This window comes from Pseudorca crassidens, chromosome 20 (assembly GCF_039906515.1).
Source record: "Pseudorca crassidens isolate mPseCra1 chromosome 20, mPseCra1.hap1, whole genome shotgun sequence".
In the NCBI taxonomy this organism is placed as follows: Eukaryota; Metazoa; Chordata; class Mammalia; order Artiodactyla; family Delphinidae; genus Pseudorca; species Pseudorca crassidens.
In genome coordinates, this window is record NC_090315.1 from 38,865,443 (window position 1) to 38,886,568 (window position 21,126).

Below are 21,126 nucleotides of genomic sequence, written 5' to 3' on the forward strand. Positions count from 1 at the left end.
GCTGATAAGCTAAGTTTCAACTGCTCATAGTGAAGAAAAATTATTTTACTCGATATTTTCAGTCATATTATGAAATCACATCCTATTTTCCAATGTATATTCTACCCTGTTTCACAATGCTAATGTATTTACCTTCATTTTTCTTGATGGTAAAATTCGGATTGTTGACCATTTCTGGAAGAAGGCTGTATAAGAAATAATGTCCGTTTTTGGGCTCATCTTTGTCCGTGGCACTCACTGTTTGAATGACCTGTAACATAAAACTTGACGTCAGCACTTCTGATGACATCAGAGGGCTTGCACTGCCTTTAAAAGCTGAGTGACATTCCTTTAGTAGAGTGATACTTTGGTCCAAGGAATATTTTTCAGTTTTCTAAGTTGTTATGGATGGTTCACACCAAGAATAAGGAGAAACATTCATCACTTTAAAACCTAGCTTTGATAAACTGATGAAAATTAGGGTCACTACTTTTGTGTCCATTTGGTATCTGTGGCTTGAAATGGCAAATTTAAGGGTATTTGAAAATTCCACTGGGCAGTTACAGGCTTCTTTCCACTTTGAGTATGTACAGGCTTCAAGAATGAAATCTGGGATTGTTACAGTGATTGTAGTGTGGCTCTTGGGAGGATGTTGGAGGTAAAGTACTTAAATCTTGAATCCTCACAACTCCTCTTTCATTTTACTCATTAGGTTACAAGTGTTTGCAAATAGAATGTTCCTCGGCACAAACATCACTGCCACAAACCTTTCTGAAGAGTTGCATCTCTTCCCTCCCAATAATGAATACTGTTTTTAAAGCTAGTGGATAACACATGCAAACAATGCTTTGGAGTGTATCCTGAGATGAATAAATTATAGGGATTAGAAGAATTACCACCGTGCAGAGAACTGTTTGGATAGATACACATACTCAGAATTGGTGCCAGTTGAATGTGCTTATTTCAGTTGCAAAGCTGCATTAACTTAGTGCTAAGTTGTTCCTTGGGATGTCAGAGAATTAGCTTAATAATTCATATTTATGAGTCTGTGATATTAATAACTTCCATATGAAACACTGGGCAACAGCTAATGTAGTAAAAATTATAGCTTAAACTACTACTGTAAATAGTTACAACATAATTTCTACCAAAAAAAAAATGCCTATGAAGCATGATAGTCAAGGGTATAATCAGATTTACCATAAAAAATTAACAGGGAAGTACTCTCAGGTTTGTGAAATTTAGAGAATTATGATGCCTAATGTTGTGTCAGTTTAAACAATTATGTGCCACTGAACTTTGTCAGTGTCATTAAAGAGAAAAAAATGGATCACTTCTTTGTGAGAAAGAGACATCATTGCCTTGTAACTTATCACCTAAATAAGATATCACCACAATTTAAGAACATTTTCAATAGCTGTGAAGTTTTGCATTGTTATCACCCACATGGTATACGATAAGCAGTGCATCAAGGTTATTTGGGGCATAAATGAAATAACTTCTCTCATTTTCTATTTCTCCATTTTTGTAAATGGAACATATTCCTACTTTGTAGGTGTTTTACTCCTGTTAAAGACCTTGTGAAATGTCTTATAACTGTACTTAGCTTGAGTAACAATATAACAAAAAATAGCACAAAATATAACTCATGGTGGAGACAGTGAGATAGTCATTAAGTTGATGGACTCTGAGCTGCCTTGACAGAAGTCATAGCCTTATCCTTTACTCATTGCATGAAATGGAGGGATTTACTTAACTCTTTGAAACTCAGTATTTCTAAATTTTAAATAAAAGAATACTTTTCTCTTAGGGTCGTTTTAATTCTTTATGTAAATTCATGTCAATCTGTTAATACAGTGTCTGGTTCCTAGTAACTGTTCAATGAGTATTAGTCATCATCATTATTATTTATTATTTTTTCTTAAGGTCACTACCATTTATTCATGACATAGCACATTGATAAGTGTAACTAACAACTTAGATGTTACACAAACGGGCCTCGCTTCCATCAGATTAGGTGGGAAAGCAATTATATTTACTATATCTAAACAGCTAGCATATTTGCCTTGACATTTAGGTGCAGAGAGATTCCTTGGGCTTCTAGTTTTATAAAGAAGAAAGAATTAAAGTACAAGGGGAAAAACTGAAACACAGATGACTCTTTTATAGACAACCTACATGTACAAATATTTAACAGAATAATTTGACTTGAGCCTTCTTTTAGGCAGTTATGAAGAACAAAGGGGGGAAAGTTCCTTGTGAGCACATGTAGCATCGTCTTCTCCCTTTACCCAATTTTGTTTCAAAAAGACTTCTAGGGCTTCCCTGGTGGCACAGTGGTTGAGAGTCCGCCTGCCGATGCAGGGGACGTGGGTCCGTGCCCCGGTCCGGGAGGATCCTACATGCCGCGGAGAGGCTGGGCCCGTGAGCCACGGCCACTGAGCCTGCGCGTCCGGAGCCTGTGCTCCGCAGCGGGAGAGGCCACAGCAGTGAGACGCCCGCGTACCGCAAAAAAAAAAAAAAAAAACTTCTATTCCCAAGTGCACCTGTTGAAGAAATCATTCCTGAAGTGTGTGAGCGCATGTGAAGAAAAAGAGCAAACAAAGAAAGGATGTCTCCACAGTGGCTGTATCAATTTACATTCCCACCAACAGTGCAAGAGGGTTCCCTTTTCTCCACACCCTCTCCAGCATTTATTGTTTGTAGACTTTTTGATGATGGCCATTCTGACCGGTGTGGAGGTTCCTTAAAAAACTAAAAATAGAACTACTATATGACCCAGCAATCCCACTACTGGGCATATACCCTGAGAAAACCATAATTCAAAAGGGTCATGTACCAAAATGTTCATTGCAGCTCTATTTACAATAGCCAGGACATGGAAGCAACCTAAGTGTCCATCGACAGATGAATGGATAAAGAAGATGTGGCACATATATACAATGGAATATTACTCAGCCATAAAAAGGAACAAAACTGAGTTATTTGTAGTGAGGTGGATGGACCTAGAGACTGTCATACAGAGTGAAGTAAGTTGGAAAGAGAAAAACAAATACCGTATGCTAACACATATATATGGAATCTAAGGGGAAAAAAAGGACATGAAGAACCTGGGGGCAAGACGGGAATAAAGACACAGACCTACTAGAGAATGGACTTGAGGATGGGGGAGGGGGAAGGGTAAGCTGTGACAAAGCGAGAGAGCGGCATGGACATATATACACTACCAAACGTAAAATAGATAGCTAGTGGGAAGCAGCCGCATAGCACAGGGAGATCAGCTCGGTGCTTTGTGACCACCTAGAGGGGTGGGATAGGGAGGGTGGGAGGGAGGGAGACGCAAGAGGGAAGAGATATGGGGACATATGTATAGCTGATTCACTTTGTTATAAAGCAGAAACTAACAAACTATTGTAAAGCAATTATACTCCGATAAAGATATTTTTAAAAAACACATGAAAAGATGCTCAACATCGCTAAAAAAAGAAAGAGGATGTCTTGTATTCTGGGGTGGGAATCATTCATAACTAAGAGCATTCTTAACGTGTATTTAATGGATAGAGCTCCTACAAGCAATACCATTTCTAAGTCATCTGCATGAAAAAGACTCATACGTGCTGGCGAGTGAATCTACATGTTACGCTCTCACAACCAAAACAAAAGAGACAATAATTTAGCTTACCTGAAGTAAATGAGTATAATTACCTGTCATACCACATCTCAGAAGTTTGGTCTAAATATTACATCTGCAATAAATATTTTTTCCACCATTTATTTAAGTCAGGAAATCTGTTAGACATGCAATTTCTGAGCTTGCTGAACCAAAAAATCTTGGGACAGGGCCTAGAAATCTGCATTTTAAAGTCTTGTAGGTGATTCTGATGCATGCTTAAGTCTGGGATCCACTCTTTTGAGTCAAGGGAGAAGATTGGTGTCCATAGGTCTCTTATTACTGTTCATTAAAAGAGTTTGTACTGTCAAGTTTACATCAAAATCAGTGCATGATGTGTTGGGAAAAAAGTGATGAAATGGTGAATCTTTAAATTAACTTCCAAATATCCTATGAACTAGCTATGGTTAAGACTTTGGTTTAAACCATTTTTGACACGTCATTTTATTTTAATGCAGTGGCCACTGTCTGATCATTTTCTCTGAGAGTAGATGCCTGGTAGATCACCTGAAGGACTTTATGCTATTAAAATGCATTAAGTTACCCACATTTAAAAGGCTGAAATTTTCATTGATGTAATGACATCTGAACACATTTGGCTTTAAACAACAGGAGAAAAAGAACAGATTGATTCAAGGAAGTGCACCTCCACACAAGCAGATTTTATAGGTACACTGAGTTGATGGCAAATGAAAACTGCATGCATTTCCCACTGTGAGCTACTTGGACATCAGCTGATTTTTAAGTAATTGGACAACTATTTCATGAAAATGATATCAAAATTTCTGAAGAGGTCATAGATTTTTACTAGTAAATATACAGCATTTAGCTTAAATATTTTCCTTTCTAGCAATAAAGTTAGGACGCAGTTGAAAAATCTAACGCTTGATAATTTATTGTGGATTAATTTCAAGGGAAGGTAAAAGCTAATATACTTCTCTATCAGAAAAACAAAGCATATCTGAGATCGGGCATAAGGAAATGAATTTCAAGGCCATACTTGAATTTCCATGGGAGCAGACTCTGATCTATTTCTTGAGAGTACTGATTTGAAATCAAATGACCTTCCTAAGCGTAAAACTGAAAAGAAATTTTTTTTTAGAACTGTCGGCCATATCGTAATTCTGACTCTTTTTTAAAAAATTATTCATTGTTTATCAACAATGCTAAACCTCAGGTCGCTTTAATTAATATAGTTTATTAAACATTATTTTAGATTTTTATAGTAACTCAAAAGAAGTTAATAGTAGTAGGTTTCACTGTCATTATTAACTTTTCAAAAGGCAAGCAGCCAACAAACAAACACATTTCTGATTATCTGATCTGTTGACAACCTTAAAACTCTCTTGGAATCTATTAGAATATCCCCTGTGAGTTCCTGTAGTTATTGTTCATTGATTTGTTCTTAGATGATGAGTTGGGTTCCCCCCCCCCTCACTGCTTTTAGAACAGTGTCTGGCACATAGTAGCTTTTTAATAAGTATTGTCTAAATGAATAAATGAATGGATGAATAAATAATCATGTCAGGCATGTTTTAGCATCACTACTAATTCTTATGTAACTTTGAGAGGTAGGTATGAAGAGATTTATCAGAACGCTAGTGCATCAAAGACATTGTAACATCTGATCCCAAGTAAATTAGGTAACAAACTCCCTACATCTTCCTGCTCCGCATGTCAGACTGCCTCAAAATCTTGTTGGCATTCATATCTTCCGCATGTGTACTTAGTTAAATTGGGGCTTAGACTTCCAATATTTTGGAGAGTGCATAAAGATGAACTTATCCATTCTTGACATTCAGGTACTTTGCTTTATGGATATTAAGGTTCCCTTTTGATTTCGAAGGTGGTAGAAAGAGAGTGAGTGAGGAGACATCAAAGGCAGTACAGCATAATTTTTGGTTTTCTATTCATTCTTTTGCCTATTATTGATAGTTTATTTCTGGTTACCAATGTTAACATTTGGTTTTCTATTCATTCTTTTGCCTATTATTGATAGTTTATTTCTGGTTACCAATGTAAACGTTCCTGAAATACTAGCTTCTATTTCTTAGAGCAGTAGTCTTCAACTTGAGGAAGGAAAAGATGATACATGAAAGTAAAATTGTATGAAATTATTTATATATGCACATATATGAAGGAAAAGTCCAGAGCTTTTATCAGATTATCAATGGTGTCCATAACTGAAGGGAACAAAACAAAATAGGCTAAGAGCCATCCCCTGAAAGAGCGGTCTTTGCAAATACAAATTTTGTCTACAAGAGAAATCAAGTTATACCAATGATAACATTGAAAAAGGAGGACATACAGGAATTTGAGGAAACTATATGAAAACCCACATGACCCAATTATCCTCAGTTATTTCAAAACTGTGTAACATAGTTCAAATTGAGCACTGCTCATATCCATTTAATGGACAGTTCCTGGATACTTTTTTTATAATTTGTAAGGCAATCCAGTTTCTATCAAGATTTTTCTTTTCCTCCCCAAAGTGTTGTCCCATGTCACGTTTCTTTGCATGAATATGTCTTTGTCTTTAAAAAGTATTAGGCGGCTACTTAGAGCATGTATCTTAGAGGTCTGACCTATAGAAAACACAACAGGAAAATGTAGATTAGATTGTATATGTTTCTTTTAAACACTAAGTGAAGTCCTCAGTCCTCTCGGTAGACATCTGGGGCCTGTGCCTTCATTAATCCACCACAGAACTTCTGACATTTTCCTCAGTTTCGTTCTTTTACAGTCCCTTTCCCTTTACTGTAACTAAGTTAAGGTAAAACGATACAAAGCAAGGACTCTTAAAGGATGTATTTACACAAAGTTTGAATTTTCCAGTTTCTCCTGTTTCTTATTTTCTTTTGCTTGTCTCTGCATATTTCATCTGTATTTTGTGCATCTCTGAAATGATCAATATTTTTGAAAAATTACTCCATCACTTGCTGTGCTTTGAAAACCTCATTAGTAAAGTCCACAGTTTTTAACACAATTTAGAAGTCTCAACTGCCTTTTTAGTCTTACCTCCTCTCCATCTTCCACTACACAACTTCACAGGAATATTTCCTGATGCCTCATTAATACCATAAACATTACTTCCTAGGCTGAAAATGCATCCTATTGTTTATTCTTCTTAAGCAAGATTTTTCCAGCTGGCTTCCATTTGCCACTAGTTGTATAGTTTTCTCTGAAGGAAATTCAAAAGATTTTATAATCAGCTATGTTTGGTAAATGCCCAAGACCATTTGGTTCTAGCCCTTTGGGGATTCATATGTATTTATAAATGCAAGGGGATCTTACAGTGAAACAAAACCAGTAGAAGATAATGTTCTTTAATTTCGGTTAATACAGTGGTTCCCAATCTTATTGGGAAAAACATGCGCACACACACACCCAGACACACCACACACCATACCGTATACTGACATGCTATACCCTAAAAGTGTTTCTCAGGCTGTCACTTTAAGACACGCTACCCTCTAGAATATAAGTCTTAAAGGCCCGGAGACCTCTGTAATCTCCTTTTGAAGGTGTTGTCTCTACATAGCTTGGTGGTTATAGCACTAATTCCATTTGCATCTCTGCCCTTCCAACAATACATCAGCTTCTCTCGGTACCAGATCTTACCCAATTTATGTCACTAACACAAAGCCTAATATGACTAAAACCTCCTCATAGCTAGTGTCATTTTTACTTTCTTGAAAAAGACGTGCTCATCACCATGGCTTCCATGAACAAATAAAAACAAGCATACACATGTGCATACCACGCTTCCATCTAAATTCTTATTTACTAACTTGTAGGTTGAAAATAAAATGAAGAGAGAACATCAGTCAGTAACGACCCAAGATTTGTAAACAATCCTTTATACCATTGTTTCTTCTGTGGATCATCAATCCTAATATTTAGGCGAAGAGCCAGAATAAAGCATGTGGATTTGGAATCACACAAGAGGTTCAGTCAAAGCATAGAGAGGCTGCAAACATGACTTCAAAAAAGATTTAGATTGTATGTGTTCCTGTAAGTTGATTCTGCTGTACTTAAAAAAAAATAATTATATTAGCCCACAAATTCATATGGGGAGGAATGAAGTACAAGGCCCTTTCTTCACTCTTGACAAATACACTTGGAAATTATCAGAGGAAGAGTTATTCCAATACAGGGAAATAGACTGTCCTCTTTTATATTGACCCATTTAGGCATTGTTTATAGTGTTTTGCTCCAAATCAAGGATCATAAATATATAACAATAACAGCAATAAAAACAACAAAGACAATACTAGTAAAATATTTTGCTTTTGAAACTATGAAACTAGTTAAAATATATACTACTAATAATTACAATTATTTATTGAGCACTTGATATTGAGCTAGATATTTCTAAAATGTGAGAGTTTAAACTAACAGCAGTTAAGACCCAAGGTCACAAAACTAGTAAATGGCAGAGCTGTGACTCAGACTTAGATTGTGCTAGTTTCAAACCTTCAAACCTTCAAAAATTCTGAGTTTTTTTAAACTTTTTTGCCTTTTTCTTTTAGCTTTTCCCCCTGTCAAAATTGCACTCTAAAAGTTATACTTCTATTAATGATTCTCTTGAAATGCTTTTTTACATGTGAATTCTTCAAATATTGTTTTATACATTCCACTAATCTGCCTTCCCCTTACTTCACCTAAAGTAAAATGAAAATCATATTTTATGCATTTTGTTGAGGCCATCAATTTCATCTGTTCTAAAATCAATCCTGTCTCTCTCTTGTGTATGCAGATAGATCCTGAAAGATGCCCTCCGGCAGGAAAGTTAAAATTAAGTCTCCTATATTTATTGTTTCATGAGTGTTATAAAATGCCATAATTTCATTTCATTGTTTCACATTTGTTAGAAAAAGACCAACAGAAACTAAAAATACATATAAATATGGTAGCAAACTCGTTTATTGCTGCTATTTATCAAGGGATAATTCTACTTTTCTTATTATGTGGAACGCTTTTGAATAGAGTGTGTTATTGATCACAGGAGTTTGTTTTTTTTTTTTTTTTCTTTTGAAAAGTGCTCACTCTTGATCAGAATCTTATTCTCATTACTATTTTTCTAAAAAGTGTGTCACACAGGCAATGGCATTTCAAAGTCTGCTCCTTGGGAAGCATTGTGAAATCCTAGAAAGTACAGGGACTGGGGCACCTCCAAGAATAGACTTTGAAGCCCATCTTTCCTACTTTTCATGGCCTTAGTTAAGACCCTTACTCTTTTATCAGCCTCAGCCCCCATATCTGTAAAATGTCATTGCAACACCAAACTCCCAGAACGGTGATGTTGATTGCATGTTAGATGTCTGTACGTATTATTTCATTCATGGAAGCATGCAGCCTCCCCAGTCACCTCTCTCCACCTCCACTGCCAGCACCTTAGGCCAGGCTACCATTATCTTTTGCAATTACAACCTTCTACATGCTCTTCCTGTTTAATTGCAGGTGCACGCGTCTGCATGTGTGTATATGGATTTTATTCAAACATAATACTCTTTTTGTCCAATTTCATTCTTGCTTATTACACTCATATTACATTTGCTTATTACTCTTAGTATACTCAGCCACAGATGTCTTCAATTTTTCAAATAAACCAACGTTTTTCTCCCTTCAGGGTCTTTGCACAAGCTTATTCTGTTGGCTAGAAGGCTCTTGTTTCCACTTCTTGTATGACTACCCTTTCTCATTTTTGTTCAGTTTCAGCCTAAATGATATCCCTTTAAAAAGTAACTTTCTTTACAACACTACGTAAAGTAGATCTCTGCTTTTTCTTTGTTCTCTTCTGTCTATACTGTGTAGTTTTCTTCAACTCAGTTTTCAAAATTTATATTATTGACTCATTCTATGTTTTTTTATTATCCGTCTTCCTCATTCAGTTCCATTGGAGAGAACACTTTTTTTGTTCTTTTCACATTGTCTCCCCAGGTCATATTACAATACTTAGCGTCTTGTAGATACACAATAAATACTGTTCAATAAATAAATGATTTTTCATTTGTGCACTCTGTGTCTGTGAATAAAACAAGTGTTTCCATGGTAATATCTGAGAAACTAATTATTGAAATATTTGTCACTGCTAAATCAGAATCATTCTAAAATTTTGTGGATATCCATTACTACATGACAAGCATTGGCTAGATATGTATCTATAAGTATGGGCTATTATCTTTTTTGACCTGTGATATTCCCAGGATAAGCAAACTTTATATTGCTGCAGTATTGGTCAGAGATAGAAGGGATTAAAAGAGATAAACCAAGGTATGTTTTTAACCCGACGTAATTAACTTGATGCTAAGTAGAACATCTCGACTTCTACAGATGGTGATGAAGCTCAAATTATACTCCACTAGATTTATTTATAGTAACAGGGGAAGCTCCTTCCTAAAGGAAAAATAGCTGAAGAGGTCGGTTGCTAACTAATTCTCAAACAATAAATATTCTCTGAGACTAAACAAGAGGCCTTGAGTCACCCCTGGAAACACAATATTTTCAGTTCACTCCCTGTGTCAGTGAACCATCTGGAGCACATTACCCTAATTCTGTATGTATGGTAAGCAAGAGGTAAGCACCTGAAATCTTAGAAAGACCCTACTGAGGAGACAAGATGTAGGACAGAGTTATGGAAGGCCCTCTGTCCAACACTGATCACTGATGTTCTCTATTTCTCTTTCATGTTTGGTTTTGAGTATGGTGTTATCATAGTGAAGGAAGATACTGGTTTCTCCTGAAGGAGCTGTTACCTGGTCCTCCACCCATCCCACCAGAGTACCATTCTCTTCAGACAGAACCTGGTTTATCCCCAGCTGACTGCTTTTCAGCACTTGATAGATGTTTCCTATCTCTTGTGGAATGTGTCCTATACTAAGCGGTCTTTTCATTAAGATAGTTCCATTTCCTCTCATCTCTTCAACCTCCTTTCTGCCCAGAGGATTTGAGGTATTTTCTTGCAATTCTACCACATCTAATTTTCTCAAGTGCCTACCAGAGGGAAAACTCTATGAGGGAAAAAGACTGATGTTTGTCTGCCACTAAATTCCCAGTACCAGCCAAGTCTTGGCATACAGTTTGTGTTTGACAAATATCTACTGTCTCATCAAAACCTATCATCCTATTAGACACATGAACTTTCAGATAGCTTGCCTTCTAATTTTGAAATCCTCAACCCATACGCTCATTTCTGCTGTGGCCATTAAAGAGGAGCAAGTGGAGAGAATCTTTTTATTCATCCTGTTAAACTGAGGGCCAAGTAATTTGTAGATGACTCTATCATGGCATTATTGAATTGGAGACTAAAGGTATACGTCACCTTATAACTTTTAACTTAAGATAAATTACCTGTAACTATTGGGGGAAAATTGTTTTAAATAAGAGTAACTAGCCATCAGAAAATACCACATCAGCATCTAATTCTGAAGTGGAGGGATTATTTAAAAGGATTCTAATCAAAAGGGATTCCCGTTGAGTTTTTATAATATTGACTATGAACTCTCTTTGTCATGGGTGGTTGTTACTCTCTTAAGGGAACCAATTCAAGAAAATGTCATCTTTTACTTCAGAATTGTGGGAAGGTGGGAGGAAGAGACAGGACTTCCAGTTCTACTTTCAGAGTAAAGCTATGCCAATTTAACACAGATGTACCATGAACTAGAGATCTATCTTAGAGGAAGGTGGCCTCCCTTCTTTCTTTTTCTTTTCTTTTCTTTTTTTTTTTGGACTCTTTGTTTAAATGAGTCCAGCGGAAAAGAGTCAAGTGCAGTAGAATTCTCTACGTTCATGTTGATACTGGTTTTCATTTTGTGAGATGTTTTAAAGAACTCTTTACAAAGCCTCACTCAATCCAGAAGATTTTTTACGGATTGAGTTTTTTTAACGGCTTGTGCTTGATTATTGCTAATGATTTTCAGCTGCATCATCTCCCAGGAAGCTGACCCCCTCGAGTTTAGCCTTAAATCCATATCTTCCAGGCAAACTAGACATTTCACAGCCACCTGCACTCCTTTCTCTGAGGCTGTTATAAAGCAGACATTAATTGTTGAAAAATATTGAGATGACTATGAATTTAGTGCTAATTCAGTCTTTGACATTTGTTTTGCATGAATGTGATAATGAATATTCTGATTTCAAAGTGAGTCAGCCATTTGTATGGTATTATGAGACATGATTGAAAGTGTATCTATGTTGAACTTATATAAGTGAACGCTATTTAGTGTGGATAACAAAAATGAATTTGGGAAAATGTTAAATATAAAAATGAGATACTTGAGCTATTAAAAGTGACTTAGGAATGATATAATGAATCAAACATGAGTTCTGACTAGCACAAAGGATTCAAGGAATTCAGGAGCTATTTGAACAACTGCGTGTGTATCAACCAGTCAGCCATATGTCCAAAAATTATGCTGAACAGACAAAGATCTGATTATCTTCATGTAAATATGAACTCTAATAAACATGCCTAAATAGATTCATTTGAGGATAAGATAGTGCAGTGGACACACACAACATAAACATTTTTTCACAGAATGAGTCATTCATGTTGATTTGCAAAAATCATAAAACAAAGAATCAACTTTTTTTTTTTATTTTGATCTTGCATAGGAGAGGGGATGAAACAGTGCATTTTTTTCGGAGGATAAAAACTGCTGAGGAATCATTAAAACCTTGGAAACAGTCAAAATCCACAGGGTAAACCTCCAGATTCCAGGAGGTCCAAAGGCATGCATGTCAATATCACAAGTGAAGCCAATGTGTAATTTTTGAAATATCAATGCCATTGACTCTCTGAACTTGTGTGATGAGTTTTGCATGAACAGTGGAGTTTTACTTAAATTCTAAAGCATTTGACAGTTTCTCTATGATCAAAAATGTCTGGCTTATAACTCTGTGATTGGCTACATTACCCCAGCAACAATCTGGCCCACACAACCATATCCTTGAAACTGACCTGCATATATTTTGATCAGACTCTCTCCACCAACTGCATTCACCAACTTAGCTAAATGATATTTGCTGCCAAGTATATATACACTCCATCCTCAAAGGATCACAAATAAAAACACTCAAAAGATAAGACCGATAGAGGGCAATTTGACATGATGAAATTAAGAAACATTGAAACTAATGTTAGAATATTATTTTTAAAAAGAGGTCACCTTTGGCATATGACTGCTGAAGGTGAATGTTTTGATTATAGTGACATTTATGATGTCTACGTGTTTAAAATTACTCAATTTTATTATTAGAATTTTAGCTTTTACTCTGTATGTGTGCACATGTATGTGTATCTTTTTTTTGTAGATGGAAACAATGCCAATCCTTCAGATACAGGAGAGTAGTCTAGGGGAAAATGCCCACTGTTTCATAGGAGAGTAGCAACTTGATCTTTTGTAAGAGTTAAATAAAAGTATAGAGCCACAGTTCTATTCCTTTCTTAGGTGGAAGAAATCTGACTCTTGTCAGGTAAACTGCTCGGCAAATAGTAAGTTGAATTCCTAACACCCACGTGAGGCACAAGAATAGTTGGATTAACAACTCCAGTGTCATGCTGTCAGCTGCTGTTTATTTAAATTAAAATGTCACCATCCAGAAATAAATTAGGAAGTTGAAAAACGATAAATTTCTTAAACATACAGTACTTTGGCACCTTGTTAAAATAAGTCTATTACATTTGTGTTTTTTAGAACTTTACATAGACTATTTCCATTTTGACATTCAGAGTATAGCAGGTTTTGTTTTCGTTCTTCTTTCTTAACTCTCTCCCTCCTTCCTCCCTCCCCCCTTCCTTCCTTCCTTCCTCTCTCCCCGTCTCTCTCTCTGTGTCTGCATTGTCCTATCTAAGCTACATAAGACAGTTTAAAAGGAAAAAGTTCCATCGATACACATCGATACACAATTATCAGATGCTTCACTTGCATGTCTAAAACATGTCGTTCACATTCTGTCTAGCTAAGTGCAGCTACACCTTTACAGGTTTAAAAATTCACTTCCTGCAGTTGGTCTTCCTAGGGTTCCAATGTCATGTGTTATTTCTACATTTGATGTGAAACAAACATGCCGTCCCATGGGCTTTTCCCTCACTTTCCGTCATTTGAAGGTTAAAATGTTGGCCCCATCACTCTAAGACCTCCCCTGTGACCATCCACACCCCGAGATATTTTAAGATAGTTTTTTGGCTCGGGGTTCATGGCACAGCAGGTCATTCCGTTTCAGGAGCCAATTTGGTCATAAGTAGGAAGAGAATGAACATCTCTGAAAGAAGAATACTCCCTCTCTGTTCCCGTTTGGATGTTTCTTGCCTATGACTTTGCAGATCGTGAATGATGCAAGTGCACACTATAATGCAGGTTAATCAAATATGAGACAGTTGTATACAAACATATTCAGCATTAACAACATGGAGATATTTACTTGGCCGGGTTTTCCATTTTCACATAAAAATGCCTCATATTCGGATGCGAATTCAGGGGCGTTGTCATTGACATCCAGCACTTTAATAGCAACAGGTACTCGGGATATCTGACTGTGGTTCCCTATGGGAAGGAAAAAATAACATCAGCATTGAGGATATTGCATTTTAATGTGCAATTCAACTTTCTTCTTGAAAGCTTGTGTGTCTGTTTCAACTTCCTTAATTAGGGTGTTTTCAACATGGTGATTATGGAATCTGACCATTCAGCAAGGAAAAATAGCAAGTGCTTGGCTGCTTAAAAAAAAGTATAAATTATTATTCCAAACACCATTTGCTGGAGCTTAGCTTGATAAAGACCATCTCTGAATAAATGAAAAGAGGTTTCCTTGATGAAGAAAGCTTTATTTTATTGATAAAGCCCATTGTACAAAAGAAAAGAATGCTGTATTGCAACAAAGATTTATCTCTTTCTTTATCTTGGGTAGACAGCCCATTTCTGCACTGTTACTTGTTCGACTGACTATACATTAAAGATGAACATCAAAACCTGAAAAAAGGCTAGAACCAAATCAGTTGTTGAGAAGGCATCTTTAATACTGGTAAAAGGGATAATCTTAAAGAAAGGGAATCATATCTTTTATGAATTTTATTTTTTATTCAAAATTGACCTTGGGATCTTTTTGGGTAAGATAAGCCCAAGTTATTTTAATATGTCATTTTCATAAAGATTTTCATCAGTGTAAACAGATAATAATCTTTTAATCTTTCCAGGTCAATTCCAGTAGCACAGACCTTAATCCTTAAGCCTTAAGTCCTTAAATTTAAAAAATTATACACACACACACACACACACACACACACGTGCACACACACGCATACACGCACAAATATGCATGCACAGAAATCTGGCCCATTAATACATTGCTGACTTGGCCCACATGATGATTTTTCATTTCTAATAAATGCAGTACCATTTGACTCTGACTGTACCATGCAATAATCTTTTGATCGCTTGTCAATTACACAGAATGCATTGAAAATGGCCAATTATTTATTTGTGTTTCTGTGGCACTGAATATTTATAAGCAAGCTAGGAGGGGAAAAATCTTTGGCTTTTGAGTATGAAGAAACAGACTTGTATTTGATATATCAGACTCTTCTTTTTGACAATTGGTTAAATTCAGACCTCTGAAACCTTCAAATACTCATTTTTTTCATTACATATAAAAGTGTTTTAAAGCACATGCCAAATAATCACAGCCATGTTACAATTTTATAGTTGGTTAACCCCACTGGCAATGCTACAAGATTGGAATTTAACTACCATGGCTATTCTCCAATATTCTAATTTGATTAACTATGGATGGATGAATATTATCCTTTGGAATTCCAACCACCTCAGTAATGGAACAAAAATCTCAATTCCCAAAAATCACACCAGTGGCCTTAAATGTCCTTTTTCTTTTACCTAATATGTTCTTTTTCTTTTACTGTCTTATGTCTAATGAAATAATTCATTCCCATTCAGAGAGGAGGCATGCAGCTCCCTAGTTTCAGTGGAAGGGAAAATTTTAAAAAGTGTAACACATGACTCTGAGGACAAGAAACTTACATTCTACCCTTTATCTACTTGAATCAGGTAGATAAATGAGTTATAAGGTATTTGAAATAAGGTCTGATTATGTCCTTAAAGATTTACATCTCTTTTCTAGTCTGACCATGAGCTGAATAGCAGCTGCTGAAGAGTAAAAAAGGGAATCCAGTGTTTGCAGGAAACAAATGTTTGGAGCCCCATCTTTGCCTCCCACTACCAATATGATTCTGAACATGTTATTGAAGCTCATTTTATTCCTGAGGACACTGAAACTCAAGACCTTGACACCTTATTTAGAGAACTATTATACACATTATATGAGAAGAATTAGAAGTGTCCAGATCATATTGGGCACATCGTCAAGTGTATCTTAGAGTTCACCTTTTATAATTGGAAACATCAGCACCGTGCATATTCAGTGTGCACTATGTACAGTGCAAGGTATTTCACAGAATCATCTCATTCAGTCCTTACTGAAGAGCTATGTAATAGGTAATGCGATCCCCATGTTGTGGATTACTGATGTGGAGACTGATATGCACAGGGCTACATGCCTTTACCAATATGACTCAAAAATTAACTCCAAGACTCCGAAATGTAGTTTTGGCCTTCCAAACATGAGTCATTTTCACAGTACTATATTGATGAAGTTTAAAACAAAGTATATTTGCTTGTTGTTTGTTTACTGGTAAGATAACTAATCACTGCCATTTCCTCAAGAATGCTTATAGGCTTGTTATAAATTTTTATTGCAAGTTTGACCACTCTTTGAAGTTTGAGTACAAATATAAAAAATCAAGCTGGATAAATCTAATGGGTTGTACCACGACTGATATTCTCAGAATTGCACTAATAATCTGCAAGCCTCTCTGAGAAACTGAACAATTTAAATTCCATATTTTTCCTCATACTTTGATTTTGCCTAAGGTCTCTTTAGTTGATTGATTTTATTTTGTGATTCTCTGTATTTCAACTCTAAGGACTATTGATTAGTTAGTTACATAACATTCATTTCTTCCGTGCCACATCTTAGACCAACTCTTGTGTATATAAGTGATTAGAGGAGCCTTCTATTATGTTTCAGTCTCGTTAAGCATTGAATTCAGAGACAATGATCAACATAGACTTGAACAGTGAATAATAGATGCATTGTCTTCGAAAACTGCAGGTACAAGAAAAAGCTGTCGTACTCTTTAAACATGATTTTGTTCCTGGGGAAGTGAAGAAAATGCTGAGCTTACTGAGTTAGAGTCACTGAAAATGGTTGATTGGGCCAAGTTTACGAAATATGATATTCTTTGTCTTCCCTCTTTCTCATGCCTTGCACACACACACACACACACACACACACACACACACACGCCACAGGCAAACATGCATATACAGATTTTACTCTATTTTGGCAAAAGGATAATTATGCCAGGGCACATGTTCTTAACTTCTCTCTTCTCTTTTCTTAATCTCACAGTTTTAAGAAACTGCAATTATCTCTTAGCTCTAGATGGCCAGCAGGTGGTAAAACTCAAGCATAGAGGCTAGAGAATCTCCATGAGCTTCTTTCTGGGATAACTTTCAACATTAAAGTAATATATGCTTTCTCTTATTGTAAGATCTGGGACAGGGTGGTGGTTAACTATCCAGGGGCCCAGATCCCTAGAATAATACCATCTAATTTTTTTCTGTTGTTAGAAGTAATGTAGGTTTGGGAGCTATCACTTAATATTGTTAGAAGATCACGAGCATAGGGGCTATATCATATGATCACTGGTGAGTCACTGAAATATTTTTTGATGAGATTTACAATTTTAAAAGCTAGCATAAAGCTTACTGACAAGAGAAGTTATGGTTTGTTTTAATTTTGTTTTCTTAAGCAAATGAATGTCCCAGACATTTACTTTATTTCTTGAAACTGCTAAATCAAGGAGAAAAACAATAAAATATAATCAAACGATAAACTGGTGCCATATATCCCCAAAATATCCCCCAATGTGTTTTCATTACCTGTATTAGATGAACGCGCACAACTGAAATTACTGCACCCTATAGTGCTTGACACAAGTGTCATAGTTAAATGCTGAAGATTCACTTTTATCTAAATTAATGAAGTGATGGGAGTTCAAAATTTAAAGATATTATAGAGCAATAAAATTAATTAGATAAGCTTCTAAGGAAATTATTCATGTCCTTTGTGACTGGCCCCAAAATGTTTGCCTTTCATCTGATACACAGACATTAAATATAAAGATATTATAATTAGAAACTTGATTAGCATTCGTTAAAGATTAATTTTCTAAACACAGGAGATGTGACAAAGTGGTCTGGAAGGAAAAGCCCATTTCAATTGGCCACAAAAGTTGACTGTTTTCACATAATGATGGAAAAAAGGCTGAAATGGCACCTACTATAAACAACTCCTGACTTCTACCATTTGAATAGTAGTGACTTCCTGTCACCTCTCTGTCACATAGCCTCATGAATTGCCCATTAATTTTGCCCTTTTATAATCAAAGGTAATGGAATACTGCCAAGTCTGCGTTACTTGGGAATTTGCTTCTAACTAGTTTCCACGAGCTGCTGTTTTTGCAGGCATCGATTGAAATAAACAGCCTCTCCTTTTCAGGCTATAAGAGAGAAAATTGATTTGACAAATTTAGATATACTGGTGGGTTCAATAAATAATTCTTGAGCCTTCTGCGAGTGGAAGGATGGAAGGCATGAGCAGTAAATTACAGTCAACGGGGGGAATGCAAAATAGTGAATTTATAATTGAATAGGGATGAGAGGAATGCTGAAAGTTTATAAAACAGGAAGATTCTAACAGTATATGATTGACAGAAAAGATAGCAACTTAGGAAATTTAAAATGAAACTGATGGGAATTTCAAAGAAGGTCTTGGAAAATAATTTCAGTCGTGAATTTAGGCTCTCTGGTGACTAAAGATAAAACTTTTTGATGTACATTTTGCCCATAAATGGTGTGATAATTTCTAAATCATTAGTTATGGTTTATTAATTCATAGATTAGCATAGAAACAAGGTGGAATATAATTAACCAGTGGACACCAGGGTAGAAAATCTGTTGGGACTTTTTAAAAGTTTTTATTGGACAAATATATATCACTTATATGTGGAATCTAATAAAAAATGGTACAAATGAACTTGTTTACAAAATAGAAATAGACTCACAGCTGTAGAAACCAATCTTATGGTTACTGGGGGGAAAGGGATAAATTGGGAGATTGGGATTGACGTATACACACTACTATATAAAATAGATAACTAATAAGGACCTACTGTACAGCACAGGGAACTCTACTCAATATTCTCTACAAAAATATTCTGGAATATTTTTGGTAGGTTTTTCTCTTTACAGTATTATTTTTATGTGTTACCCTTTCACTAACATGGCAACTGTATTGATGCACCCGTTAAAACACAATCTATTATCTCCCTCAAATACATACCAAGAAATTTCAACATCAAGGGAGCAGTTGACCACCATAATTTTAATAATTTTTCATTATATGATTGTGAAAATTCCAGCAAGCCAGGCTGTAAAGAGAAGTCATTCTATTTTACTCCTTAAAATCTCAGTCATATTTAGATTAGTTTAGAATTAAATGAGAACTTTAATCAGAGGGTGTCTCTGGTATCAAATGAACAAAGCTTGTAAGGCATAGTTTTTGTATTAACCAAGTAGTAGCTCTCTCAAGAAACGTAGAGAAATGCTTTCTCTCACTGTGCAAGTTGTGGACTTAGACATATTTGAAAATGCCTTAAACTCTTTGGAGAAAATGACTCTTAAATGGTGACTTCAGTTTAAGTCCTCACTGACCCCTGTCTGTTTTCCCTACTGACTACAAAAATGCATGCTGTCTGGCTCCAGCATTTTCAAATGCTCTCTAAATAGGGAGAAAATGTGTAGGTCTTTTATTTATTACGTTCATCTTAAGTGAACCTGGACGTAGTGGAATCCTTGGCAAGACCTCACTCCACCTTTTCCGACTCTCTACAGTGAACCCTCCGTATCCTTTTTCCAGCTCACAAGAGTTGAAGTCCTAAAGAATAAGGTAGGCACATTTATGGTTGTTAAATTCTATGGGAAAATATTTTAGAGCCATTGAAGTAAGGACTGATGTTATGAACCTCTTAGATACTATTTATTTATTAAATATAAAGCTTTAAAACAATCATGTTCTAAATAAAGGCAACATTAATGGCAGTTTATAAATGAAAAATTAGTACTAATGGGAATGGAGCTATTACATTTTCCATTTTTTTATTAATATGTTATGTAATATTACCTACTGTATAATACATTTATTTATTTTTGGCTGCGTTGGGTCTTCGTTACTGTGTGTGGGCTTTCTCTAGTTGTGGTGAGCAGGGGCTTCTCTTCGTTGCAGTGCACGGGCTTCTCATTGCAGTGGCTTCTCTTGCTGCGGGCACGGGCTCTAAGCACACAGGCTTCAGTAGTTATGGCACGCGGGCTCAGTGTTGTGCCTCGTGGGCTCTAGAGCGCAGGCTCAGTAGTTGTGGTGCACAGGCTTAGTTGCTCCGTGGCATGTGGGATCCTCCTGGACCAGGGCTCGGGATCCTCCTGGACCAGGGCTCGAACACGTGTCCCCTGCATTGGCAGGCGGATTCTTAACCGCTGCACCACCAGGGAAGTCCAATGTTACCTACTTTTAATTCTTTTTTAAAAAAATTTAAGCACTTACTAGTTTTATTTTATTTTAATATACTAAACATTTTAACTTAAAATTGATAGATATGCATTATTTGCCAAACTTTTTCCCAAGACCTTTTCTTTGACAATTAGTCTGCTTCTAGAGTTCTGAGTTAAATTTACATAAACCATTAATTCATGGCTTATGATTTCCAAGTATTTTTTTTAATTAAGGTAATATTGGCTTAGAACATCATATAAGTTTCATGTGTACAACATTACAGTTCAACTTCTGTATACACTACTGTGCTTACTAAGATACTTTTAACTCTTTATGTATGCTTACCAATTTGTTTCCTTTAGTTGTCTACATTTTTTGTTTTGTGTGTATGCATACATGGTTTTTACGTGTTCATTTTTGTTTTGTTTTATGTACACCTCTCTTTTCTACTGTGTACTACTCTTGCTGAATTTGTGACTGGAAAATACTGACTCCCTCCTTTCGCAGCCCTAAGTGCATGTTTAAATCCTTTTTATACATCTCATCTTTCTCCATACTGTAAGAGGCGAGGAAACAAAATGCCGTAATAAGTTTATTATTCCTTATGCTCCCTTTGGTAATCTAAGTCTTTGCAAAATCTCTAATTCTACTCTGCCAACAAAAATTGCATTATGCTTCTATTACTATATCTTCAGTGTTTTTTTCCCTAATTATTTCAAATAGGATTGATTCAAAATTATTGGAACTGAATTTCTTGGTATTACTCTTACAATGCAATTCAGTTTAAA

The 21,126-nt window shown here is 35.9% G+C and overlaps 1 protein-coding gene across 4 annotated transcripts in view; it reads right to left on the bottom strand.

The window, feature by feature from the left end:
• The window catches only part of CDH8 (cadherin 8), a 386,150-nt gene that overhangs the window by 57,957 nt on the left and 307,067 nt on the right, over window positions 1-21,126 (bottom strand). For all 4 annotated transcript variants that reach the window (XM_067717873.1, XM_067717872.1, XM_067717875.1 and 1 more), the window contains 2 exons: window positions 14,075-14,196; window positions 133-250 (listed from right to left, as the gene is read on the bottom strand). In XM_067717873.1, the coding sequence (XP_067573974.1) occupies window positions 133-250; window positions 14,075-14,196 (240 nt within the window). The remainder of the gene's footprint in view (window positions 1-132; window positions 251-14,074; window positions 14,197-21,126) is intronic.